Below are 13,082 nucleotides of genomic sequence, written 5' to 3'. Positions count from 1 at the left end.
TGGTAAACAGGATGCACGCATATATTTCCACAGTTTTATTTAATTTCTTTAATTTAAAGCAACAGCACTATTTATGTATATAAAATACAAGAAAACGACACTATAAAGGGCAGCTTTAACCAAACCTGGAGCTTTACTGCAATAATAATGTCACCTTTCTCATAATTATGTCCGGTTTCTTACTCACTATCAGTGACTGATATATTACATGGCTACAGATTTTGATATGTTAATCCATTTTTTGGCCACTTATGGGTTGAAGTTCATAAAAAAAACTGAACATCCCACTTGTTTGACATATTATGGCCTTAAAAAGTCACATGTTAGCAAACAGTTGCCTCCAGCAGACATGGAGCACCAGTCTGTTTCTCTGTTTGGACTTCTGAGAGAAAAATTTTGCTCTTTAGCCACTAGATGCCACCCATTTCTTTCAAAACAGCCTCCTGAGTTGATGTAGGTTGTAGAACCAAAACAATAAGCTTAAAGACACTAAAAATCTCACTAAAACAGCTGAGGGGAACTGTGATAATTTGACAATTAAAGCAACACCTCTTACATTACAGTCATTTTATCAGCTACTGAGTAGCGCAGCTTTAATATCTAGTTTAGGCTTAATCTTAAGGTTAAGGTAGCACATTTTAGAGGCAATAAGACAGCATACAACAAGGAACTCCACTTCATCAGAAAGTGACAAAGGAACAAAACAGCAGACAGAACGTCCTGTACCTTTCTGGTAGGTTTTGAGATCTGTCAGAGGACTCTGCACACACACACATGGCCAGCCTGTAAGTTACTAGCTAGATACAGCTAACATCTCTTCAGTTGGCTTCAGACTTCACAGCAGTCAAGTTTACACAAATAATGTCAGGTGAAAAGTTGCATTCAGTCTGAACACATTGATAAAGTTGCTGCATGCTTAGAAATGTAAGAAAAAGAGATTCCTAATGTTTGTTTTTAAGAGCACAGTCAGTCCAACTCCTCATTATCACGGCAGCATACGCTCTCATTTCAAGCTTCACTTTGACAGTGAAGAGGGACATGTTACATTTCCATCAACCAAAGGCTCTCTTTAGTCCGTCAATTTTCTCCCCTGCTCTCTTTCCCTCTTGACCTTTCACTGAGACCTTTAATCAAAGCAGAGTTATGGCTCCCCAGAGCCACTGCTAACTACCAAATCACACGTCCTGACAGTGCTGCAGGGATTTGGTGGTTCTGAAAAGTCTGTGTTCTCCTCTTAATCCTACAGCAGCGCGCTGAATAATGCATGTTTTATTTCTCCGCTTGGGAAAGAGACTACAGCGCCACCGGTGATTCAGTGTGTGATTCAGTCTCAAACACAGCTCTTTAAGACCTCAGTTCTGCTGAAACAAGAGGAAACAAGGAAAACATGTCGCGCTCCGTAAATGATGCAGGGACCCCATCAGTGCGACAAGTTCAGTGTCAAGATGCGTCACTGCTCCGGCTCAGTGATGCAGCAGCTATAGAGACAGAGCGCATTTAACTCATCGCTCTCCATTGACTTTGTATTGCGTGAACGTGCTTCCTTGACACGTCCATCTGCTAGCAAACAACAGAAAAATGCCTAAAAGATGCTGTTTGGTGGGATGCACCACCAACAGGGTAAAGAACCCAGAACTAAGTTTCTATAAGATGCCAAACTGAAAAAGTGAGCCTTTAATAAGACACAAGTGGAGACAGGCACTAAGACGAAAAGGTTGAAGCTAACTAAGCTGTACAAGGCCTGGTTTTGATCTTTGTTAGGTTAAATGATGATGGTGATTCGATCAAATATTTGTAAATATGAAAGTATTTTCACTTCTGGCCATTCAATGATATCCAAGAAAAGCAAGGTAAGGAGAAGAGACACTGAGATAAACCGACAATCTTGAGTTTGTCAATATACCTTTTCCTCTCTGGTAGCGATAAAGTGCTAAAATAATCCTTTGACGTGCTGAAATCTAATGTTTTTAAGTTAGCTACAGGCATTTTGTTAGCCTTTCAGCCCTTGAGGTTAAGGTCATGATTATTTAAACTTAAAGCTACTACAAGTCTCACCAGACTCCGCAGTTCCCCTCAACTCTACGTAGCATTTTAGCATCTTTCAGCACAGTTTTGTTTTTTTACAGCCTGCAACTTAACGGTTTTGATTCACTCTCAAACGCTCCCATCAGTCCTTACCAGCCGCAGCTGTTATTAGCGAAGAGGATCTGATTATTATCCGAATGTAGACGAACAAAATTAGCGACGAGCTGGTGAACGTAGTGGAGCATTTAGCTGCTAAAGAGCCAGACATGTGACCAGCATCTCGGCTCTAAATGAACGCTAATGTTGCTCCGTGTCTGCTGGATGTGTAAAACGAGCCCCCAGGAACAGCGCTGAGGTTGGGGTAGTGGCCACACTTGGTATTGAAACTTCCGGCAGCATCACGTGACGCACGCTGCACCCAAAAATGTATTTTTCCTAAAGGAATTTGAAATGACTCTTTGTATTATCAGAAATCAGTCTATCTATCAGTTCATTTTCAGCGTCCACTCTGAAGAATCAACGTGAGACATCTCACTTGGTAAGTGTTTAACTCCTGCAGTAAATATCAATACGACGCCCCGCCTTATTTGGTAGATTTTCCTTTAAGCATCACACTCGAGGGAAACCCAGAGGTTGTTTCGTGAAGGAGTGTGTAGGTGTGTATATCCGTGTGAGGGGAAAGGAGAGGAGGGTGGGAGTAGTATTAGTCATCCTCTTTCACTGCTGAGATGTTCCCAGCCGATGTGTGCATGGGGATTTAACCCAGCACAAGCCTGCTTATCCTGATGTCTTTTTATTTCCTTGTACTTTTTCAAACAGATTTTTTTTTTTCTCTGCATGAGGAGTCAGTTTTCACATTAGATAACATCAAGACAGCGTTCATAAGCATAACCATGCACCACTGCCCTAAATATGAAGGAGTTACGAAACATCTGTCCTCCTGCGACTTTCATCCCGGAGGAGACGAGGGCTGGAGGAGGAAAAAGATCAGAGCCTCGTGTTGGAAACGCATCAGTGATGTAATACAGTTCGACTTTGGCATGCTTTGTCATCACTGTATGAAAGAGAGAGTGTGTAGTAAGAAATGGAGTGAGATGAAGACACAGAGAGGAGGAGGATGAGGAGTGAGACGGGCCGGCTTTCTGCTACAAAGCATACCAAAAACAGCAAGATGATGTAACAGCTCTCCATTACCCATGGTGCCTTGCTGGAAAAAAAAGATGAATGAAGTCGGACACGGAGAGGGCGTCAATGAAGACGCACGCATGCGCACGCACACATTTCATCTGTATTCTAATCATGTGCGGTGATTCATACATAACGCCGTCCACAAAGAGAAGACGCTTTAAGTGGAGGGAGGAGGAGTGTGTGTGTGTGTGTGTGTGCATCTAAATAAACCCAATCCTTTTTTCTTGTGGGATTAACAATGAATAAAGAGGGATGAAGAGCAGAAAAAGAAAGTGAGACAAAGAGTGAGAGAGGCTGGCAGAGTGCAGAGCGCGTGGGCCGGCTTTCGGGAGTTTCCTGCACTAAAGGTGTGATGATGTAATTGAGCTCGAGCTCAAAGAGAGAGAGAGAGAAATATGAGCTCGTGTCTCTTTTCACACGAGGGAGGTTCGCATCACGCCAGCCAGCCGGAGTGTCACGCACCCACTTAGCTTTTTAAATAAAAAGACCGACAGGGAGCGTGTAATCTGGAGGAGGAGGACATTAACACCTCCAAGAGGAGCAGCGAGTGATTAACAGCAGGGCCGGTCCAAGAGGTTTGCCTCCACCTCCACCCCCCCCCCCCCTCTTTTATTAATAATAAGATTAATATTAATAAGAACATGATGTACTATTGATTAGGAATTTAAGTGAGGTATCAACTTTGTTCTTTGACCCGTTTTTAAATTGAGTGTGTAACAAACTGTTGAGATGCAAAGTTCAGTCTTTATCTTCAGTAACTGTTCTGGAGCTTTCCATTGTATCACATGATCTTCCTCAGCCAATGGAGTTTCCCTGTTGCCATGGAAATGTACGTAAGATTTGCAAAATAAGCATCGGTATTCCACGAAACACGACTTGACGCTGCGGCTGATTGGACTATGACCATCAGGACAAACTGCCTTGAAAATGTGTATGATTTAATAAATACTATCGTCCTCTATTGGCCAGGCTCCGCTGGCTTTGATGTCGGGGGCGTTGGATCGAGAGAGAACCAGAAATCCTGCACACTGCTGGTCATTTGTAGTTGTCTTTTCCATCCTGGTAAAATTAATTTTACCTGAAGTGAATTTTTACCTAATAAAGATTTACTGCTGTTAAGTTGTTACTGAGAGGGTGCCGGATTTTCTGCTTCCTGTTGAAGTTTTGAAGATATAAAAGCAGCTCAAAGTTAATTTTCAGAAAGGTTTGGTGCATTGTAACTAAATCTAAATATAGAATGCTCACCTTACAATATAACTTGACCAGTACTGGATTTTACAGTTTTACATATTTTGATAAGGATCCCCTGAAATAAATGTGTTTTTTAAATAATTGTGACTACCAGGTTTCTTGTTAGCTGACACATGCTGGTTCCAATATATCTGCAATATGCTGATATCAGCTGAGCCAATGTATCAGTAGGACTCTACTTTGACCTATGACCTTAGATTATACCGCCCTCATCAGGTCAGTTGGTGTACTTTTTTAGAAAATTCCTGAAAACATTAAAGAGGGCGTGTGGTGAGAGATCTGCTCTGTTTCAGCTGTAACCTCATCAAGCTGTGAGGTCACAGAGTCCTGCCACACCCTGGGGTACACTTCTACATCACTGCAGCAAGGCCAGATGTTAAACCACCGGGGGGCAGCAAAAACAAGGTTTTCTGCGGCTGCTAACTTGCACTTTAAAAATCAGGCTAGCTGTGTTTGAGATGGGATGTTTTTTAATTGCAGCGCCCTCTTGAGGCCAATCAGTGGCACTAACCAGCCACTGAGGACCACACAACACCTAGTACTTAATAGTACTAGTAAAGGTGGTAAATTGTACAGTGAAAATCTGAGGTGAAAATATAATATTCCTAGGGTTTGATAATGTTATACTGGCTACTGAAGGGTGAATTTATAGTCGTAGTATTTCTGAGTTGAGATTTTATAACAATATTTAATTGGTATCAAATGTATAATAATACAACACTAATGCACAGTTAATCTTTCTATAAATATCTAATGATACTATGGCTTAGGGAATTAAAATGTACCATTATAGTAAGCCAAAGCTTTTTGAATTTAGTTTAAATTTTGATTATCCTTGTTTATGTGTGTGAATTCTGAATGAACTAATTAATACTAAATCAATAGCAACTGATGACACCTAACACACTTATTCCAGTCAATCCAGCATTCACATCATTTTAACTGCAGCCAGTACAGTTCAGTATTTAGGCCACAGATGATGTGAAGCAGCCTCCAGCAAACACACTGCTGTCTGAACGAGGCTGGTGGTCGCCTCGGCTGCACGCATGCCGCTCTGTCTTCATGCATGGCGACACATATGGGCCCAGCCCGTGCATATATATATATATATATATACGTGTGTGTGCGTGTATGTGCGCGTGCACGTGTGCCCCGCGTGAGTAATGCAGTGGGATACCCAGCAGCGCGCCGAGATTGCATAACCACCACCACCACCACCATCCCGCCATATAGCTGGTTGGACTGGCTGCGGACCACAAGCAAGCAAGCACACACACACACACACACACACGCACAGGCACGCACACTTTCTCGCACTCACATGCACGTGCAAGATGCAGCATCAGACCAGTGAAACGCTAATAGAGATTTCAAGATGCTTTGTGGCGGGGTTTCTTCCCCCCCCCCCCGCATGTTGTGACGCCAGTGTTTGGGGTGAGAGGAAGCGGGACAGTTTTACCTTTAAGGATTTTTTAGGAAGAAGAAACTGTGTCACGAGCTGCTTTTGAATGGGTTATCAGTCACGGTTTGACGCACTGCTTGAAAATACCACCACATATATTCACATGTGCCCTCAGCAGTAATAATAATAATGATAAGAATAAAAGATAATCAAATGTATACACAGCATAACTACTGAAGGTGAATTCATTAATTCATTCTCCCTCTGTCCGTGATTCACACACCGACCATGATGACGGGGACTGGAGGAGCGGAGACTTCTGACGTCAGACAAGGAGAATGACAAGCGCCGCCAATGAGGGGCCGAGGATGTGCAGCGCGAGGACGGAGCTTCCGAGAGAAAGGCTAATAACCATGCCAACCGAGGAATATAGCGCGCGCCGCTGACTGGGGAGAAACGGGGAGAACGAGAGGGGGGGAAACCCTAAAAGAAGAAAATATAAAGACAGATAGACACAGTGGAGGATAAAGGACGAGACAGACATCCTGGTTTCCTGCAGGGGGGAAGAAGAAGAAGACACGGAGCTGGTAATTTTCTCTCCGTCTCTGTCTCTGTGGCGTGGTCTCCCTCCATCCCGCTGTCTCTCTCCCTCTCTCTCCCTCTCTCTCTCTCCCTCCATCCCGCTGTCTCTCTCCCTCTCTCTCTCCCTCCATCCCGCTGTCTCTCTCCCTCTCTCTCCCTCCATCCCGCTGTCTCTCTCCCTCTCTCTCCCTCCATCCCGCTGTCTCTCTCCCTCTCTCTCTCCCTCCATCCCGCTGTCTCTCTCCCTCTCTCTCCCTCCATCCCGCTGTCTCTCTCCCTCTCTCTCTCCCTCCATCCCGCTGTCTCTCTCCCTCTCCCTCCCTCCCTCTCTCTCTCTCTCGCGCTGGCTCAGGGACTGCACTGCTGCAGCTGAATGAAACTGATCCAGGTATTTATTGTTGTCTCTTATTACTAAAACACACACACACGCGCGCGCGCGCGCGGGGCTGAGCAGCGGTTTGAAAGCTCGTGACTGGGTCGCCGAACGCGCTGCTGCTGTTTGAAAAGTGGATGCTGCGGGCTGCACGAGCTCCCGTTACCGCAGGGACGTGAGCCCCTGAGCTGCGGGGCTTTTGGCGGTGGTGGTGTCGGTGGTGGTGTCGGTGGTGGTGACCTTCCCCGGCCGTTTGCAGTCATTGACGGCGTGTGCGTGTGTGTGTGCGTGCACGGGGACATGAAAGAGAGAGCGGAGGAGAGAGATGAAAAATAAGGGGGCGGGGGGTGAAGGAAGGGTGTGTGGGGAGGTTGAGGTGGGAGGTGTGAGAGGGGAGACATTTTTTTGTGAATGGAGCGCCACATCCTTTTGGCGCGCGCGCGCTGGCAGTTCGGCTGGCTGAGCTAAAATTAGCCTCGTGCCGGATTTTTCTGTGTGCGTGCGGCAGCGTATGTGGATCAGAATCCGAATTAACGAGGTTCTGGATGCACACGCGGGCGCACACGCACGCACGCACGCGCTGTCTGGGCACGCGCTCATACACGCCGCCGGTGAATAGGACAACAGCTAGCCTCGCGCCGTGCCCCAGGACGTCATGCACCATTTTTAGAGATGCTCTAAAAATAGAATTTGTTGGTGATGGTTTTGACTGTGAGGAAACTGAACACCTTCTTCTGTGTCCGACATCTTTTCGGTAGGAATGCGCCACAGTTGCGCTCTGGAGGCTGTTTGAGGATTTTATTGCGTTGTTTGTGGGCTGCTCGCTCCGTCACGTTGCTTTAAAGCCAAAACGGAAGAAATATTATTATAAATATTTCACTACACTTTTGCGTGTGTGTGTGTGTGTGTGTGTGTGTGTGTGCGTGTGTGTGTGTGTGTCCACTCCTGCTATCGTACTGCTGCTAATTTACCTGTCAGCGTGCTGCTGCAAGCTGCTGGTGACGTGCGTGCTTGGGGTCAAGAGCACGTTGTTTTCATGAATGAATGAATGAACGGGCGGCTGGATGGATGGATGGATGGATGGTTGGATGGATGGATGGATGAAACGGGGATACATGTTAACGCCCTCCCTTTCCTTGTCCTTCACTTCCCTGCATTCCTTCTTTGTTTTGTCCTCGACTCTTGTCTCCCATCCTGTGTCGTTCTGCCCCCTTCATCACACTCTCCTCCTCCTCGTCGCCACTTTCTTTTTCATCCTCGTCTTCCCGTCGTCTTCCTCTTCTCTCTCCCCCCTTTTTCCTCCTCTCATCTTCAAACTTACTCTCCTCCCTTCATACGTACATTTCTCTTCCTTCTCTCGCCTTTCATCCCCACTCTTTTTTACTCTTTTTCACTCTTTTTTTTTTTTTTTTTTTTACTCTTTCTTCACATTTTTTTCTTCAACTCCTTCAACAATCACTGTCTGGTCATTCATTTATCTTTATTTTCTCTTTGCTGTTCGTCTTGTTTCGACTCTTCTTCGGACTTTTACCCCCCCCCCCCCCCCCCACTTCCCTCCACTGATATTTCTTCATCGTTTTTTGTTCTCTCCTCTCTCTCATCCCTCTTTCCCAACTCCCTCTGGCTTCCTGTTGTGCATATTTTATCATTCTCCTTGTCTGAACATTTCCGTGTTCTCTTACACATTATTAACTGCAACTTCCTCCTTTATTTCTCCTCCCTCCCTTCCTTTCTCATGGCTCTTTTCCTCCTCCATTTCCCCCTCTTCCTCTTTCACCCCTTGTCTGCTTATGTTCTCTACTATCTTTCCTCCCTCCATTATAAACTTTGTATGTACATATATTTGTTTATGTACAAACCTTCTTCTTCTCCTTCTCGACTCCCTCCTGTCCACCTTCCCTTTCATCTACTCCCTCTTTCTCTCTTGTTTCTCCAGCTATGATTCTCTCCCTGGCCGCAGTCGCAGCCATGAGTAGCGGCAGCGGTAGCAGCCTCAACTCCTCCTCCCCCCTCGACCCCTTCGACTCCTCCACCTCCTGGAGCCTAGCCGAGGATCCCTCCAACTCCTCCTCTGAACCCGTCGTGCGAACTCTGACCCCTGACCTCCAGCCAGCGACCACCGCTGTAGCTGTCCAGGAAGTCAGCCCCTGGGATATCGCGCTTTGCGTGACCGGGACGCTCATCTCCTGCGAGAACGCTCTGGTGATCGCCGTGCTGTTCTACACACCGACGCTCCGCGCGCCGATGTTCATCTTGATCGGATCGCTGGCGGTGGCGGATCTCCTGGCCGGCCTGGGCCTCATCTTGAACTTTGTCTTCACCTATTTGGTCGACAGCTCGGTGGAGTTTGTGACGCTGCTGTCAGTCGGACTGCTCATCTCGGCCTTCTCGGCGTCCGTCCTGAACATTCTCGCCATCACGGTGGACCGTTACCTGTCGCTGTACAACGCCCTGACCTACCACACCGAGCGGACAGTCACCTTCACCTACGTGATGGTGGTCTTCATCTGGGTGTCGTGCCTCACGCTCGGCCTGCTGCCGGCGCTTGGCTGGAACTGTCTGAGGGACGAGTCCACGTGCAGCATCTGCCGGCCCGTCACCAAAAACAACGCTGTAGCGCTCGCCGTCACCTTCCTGCTTGTCTTCGCCCTGATGATGCAGCTCTACCTGCAGATCTGCAAGATCGCCTTCCGCCACGCGCAGCAGATTGCCGTGCAGCACCAGTTTGTGGCCATCTCCACCACCAAAGGTGTCTCCACGCTGTCGGCCATCCTGTGTGCCTTCGGGGCGTGCTGGCTGCCGTTCGCCATGTACTCCATCGTGGCCGACTCCAGCTACCCTGTAATATACACCTACGCCACGGTCCTCCCGGCCACCTGCTGCTCTGTGATCAACCCCATCATCTATGCGTTCCGAAACCCGGACATCCAGAAGTCACTGTGGTTGGCCTGTTGTGGGTGCGTCCCGTCCAACCTCTCCCTCAGACCCAGGACCTCCAGTGATGTGTAGCAGGGAAGGTTGGTTTCTGTCTGGCATGATGCTTGACGCCGAGTCAGGGTTGTAGGAGGGAGAGGATGAAACGGGGAAACGAGAGATCGAGAGCAGAAAGGTCGAAGGTTATGGCCGAGGAAAGAGATTTCCTCTACTCTTCATATCAGGGCTGGTGGGCTGGTGGCGAACGCACGGCTGGCCACAGTAAAAGTGGCACAGGGAGAAGGGAGGACAGTGCATGGTCAAAAAAAAAAAAAAAAGATAGAGCTAATAAAGATCATGTCCTGTCTGTGGCTCGGAGAAAACCTACAGGGTGGTGGAGGTGGCGTGACAGTAACTGCAAAAACCTGATTAAGGTATCTTCATGGTGGTTGTGGGAGTGGCACTGGCCTCCTTTAGGGTGCGAGAAGTGAGGCCTACTTCTCAAGAGTAGCATATATGTGACGGCGGGATTCAGGAAGAAATGTCCTAAATCTCCATGGGACCTGAGCTCGGGCAGCGCTGCATGGTTATGCAATCAGAAGGAGTGAAACAGTCTTAAAATACTGTGTTTGTTTCCACTGATGTGTTTGAAATTAAGTGGTGTGTGGATAAAAATACAACGAGCTAAATATACACAATGAATGACCTTGAGTATTCTCAACGAGCTATCTTTGCAGTCTTCTCCTGATAGGATAAACAAGAATATTTCCTCCCTTGAAACATATTTTAACAACACTGTTCCCTTGATCTGATGCAGATTGAGTAATTAATGAGTTTGTAGACAGAGAGTGCAACAATAATTAACTGAGATTGAAATGAGATGGTGCTCATGATCATTAACACTGCTAGTCTACCAAGCCCAGTTTGACTTTTCCCAACGCCAACAGCACAATCTGCATTCTGTCGGGCACAGAAACACATTTCAACGCGGGAAACTGGCGAAAAAATGCGTCACAAATCCGAGATAAACAACTCCTAATCACATACTATCCCTCAAACACTCAAATCCAAAAAGACATCTAATCTACCAGGCTCCTAATGCAGACATAACATAATATTTAGGCCGGCGTGCGTTGTCCTTAGCGTGATGAAATCAAATCTGCTCCCTGTCGGAGAAAAAGAAAACGTGTTTCTCAGCCAGCCGCTTGCTGGCGAAGCAGAGAGAGCTGAATTCAGCACCAAGGACAGCGCCACTGCAAAGCGCCGCTACCCTGGGAATGCTCTCTGCTGCGGGGGGAGAGAGCGCTGTAAAGTAGGCTACACTGTTCTCTACACCATCTTGATGGGGAATGCGAGACGGCCTTTAAAGGGCCATTCCAGCTTGATTGGAGTTTATTTTTGCAACCCATTCAGTGTTAATTGTTTTTTCGTGCATACCTGATGGCTAAAGGTATTTTAAAAATCCTTTTAGCTGTAGCTTTCAGGGTCATTCGCCTGATTCAGCCCTGAAAAAGACAAACAAAATGGCATTAAGGGTATATCTAATTTTGGCCAGTAAAGGTAGTCTATCACTGTGACTCAGAGAGCAGCTTTTAGTTTTGAGGAAGACCACCAGGAAGCAGTTTCAAAGAGCTAGTGTCAAGAACTGCCTGTCCAACAAAACTCAATCCAGTCTTTGTAAAAGAAACGCCATCTTATTTTACACGATCATGGCTTTAATTTGCTGAAATCTAATGGGAGATATTTACAGAAAATGACCCTTTCCTTTCCAGTCCTCTGACGTTTTCTCGCCTCTCTTGTATCTCAGCAGCAGAAATTATGCATGAGAAGAGCAATGTATGTCCCCGTGAGAGCCAGTACAGCAAGCCTTCTGACATGGCCAAGGTGAAAGCAGCTTATGTTCTTCAGAGCTGAAAAGGGACCTCGATGTTTATCTGCACAACGCCGTTGAACGCCAAGCGGCTCTAAATTTAGAGACAGCATTCTAACTCCATTTCCTGATTGATTATCCATTAGCTAAAGCTGAGCGCAATCCATATTGAATCGGCCATTTTTCATCTAGACGGCTACAGTACACCCAAGTTTGATACTGCCAAAAACTCTTTGTTCATTATTCCATGCTTATACTTAGTCCCATGTTCAGGAATAAATCATATATTCAGGGGAAATGGCAAAAATCCTGCATGAACAAGATAATAATGCTGTAAAACACCGGCATCATATGGTCTAAATTCCTCTGGTTTGTTCGCCACGCCTTCCATTTTCACTTCCCTACTTGTAGCCTGTCAGCAGTAGCTGGATATTCGCTCTGCACACACACACACACACACACACCCCGCCTTGAAGAAGCAGTGCAGCTCTGCCCCGAGGCCCCTCTGAAGGCTCGGCGGGTTAATGAGAAGCGAGAGAGGCGAGGTGGCGTGGCGTGAAATAGAAACGCCAGGCGAGACGCGCTTTAACGTAACCTCGGGTCACGTCCACCGCACAACCAATCAGGATGAAGTTATTTCCCCCTGAAAGGGCATCATGTAAGTTCCAGCTAATGTTAATAACATCTCTGCAATAATGGCGGCGGGAATTGACCTAATGTACGGAGGATGTAGTGAAGGCTGCGAGGATGAGCTGGAGAGGAGATTTATTACCAACCTCTATCTGCATTTAAATGATCTACACAGATAGTTTTCACTCTTGTGTTCCTCTGCACAGCCTCAGAGAGGGGCACCATGACTAAGCTATTGGCACGCTGCTAATATACTTGTGTGGGAGGTGTGCTGGCTTTGGGAAAATAGTTCATGGAAACTGTACGGGCTGTAAAAAAAAAAAACAAACCTGTAAAACTAAGACCCTCAACTAGATTAAAAAACCACACAGGTTGTTTCTGTAACGACAGGGAGTCACTTCCAAATTCAACGCTTTCTACCAAATAAACCACGACGATAGACGACAGCAAAGAACACATATAACAAGAAAATGGCGCTCAGGAGACGCAGGTGTTACGATCATTTTTTTCTAAAAGTGTAAATTAAAACTTAGAGTTAGAAGGGTTTTCTATTTTTTCTTGGCAGCAGCAAACAATCAGTTGTTTTTGCAGCAGTTGTGAGCAGAACAACAGCTACACCACTCTGTCAATGATCTCTTGTGTTTGTTTTGTTTTGTTTTATTATTATTTTGGCCTTATTGGAACAAAAACTCCTTTGCAATAACTGTATTTTGCTGTGTACAAAAAGCCACAATGGAGTAAAAAGAGAGACGGACAGGCAAGAGGTGGTCCGGGCTCTGAATGATTTGCAGAAACTCAAACTAAACGTTTCAGAGCAACAAATAGCACATTGTACTGTATTTGAAAGA

At 46.2% G+C, this 13,082-nt stretch overlaps 1 protein-coding gene across 1 annotated transcript; it reads left to right on the top strand.

The window, feature by feature from the left end:
• The first annotated feature begins 7,523 nt into the window (after positions 1-7,523).
• Positions 7,524-9,830, top strand: gpr185b (G protein-coupled receptor 185 b). The gene is made up of 2 exons (XM_070930091.1): positions 7,524-7,575; positions 8,758-9,830. Exon 2 carries the CDS (start codon positions 8,760-8,762, stop codon positions 9,828-9,830), a length of 1,071 nt encoding a protein of 356 aa, XP_070786192.1. The 5' UTR covers positions 7,524-7,575; positions 8,758-8,759.
• The last annotated feature ends 3,252 nt before the right edge of the window (positions 9,831-13,082 follow it).

Source organism: Enoplosus armatus, chromosome 23, assembly GCF_043641665.1.
Source record: "Enoplosus armatus isolate fEnoArm2 chromosome 23, fEnoArm2.hap1, whole genome shotgun sequence".
Taxonomy (NCBI): domain Eukaryota; kingdom Metazoa; phylum Chordata; class Actinopteri; order Centrarchiformes; family Enoplosidae; genus Enoplosus; species Enoplosus armatus.
This window is presented reverse-complemented; position numbering and strand designations above follow the sequence as displayed.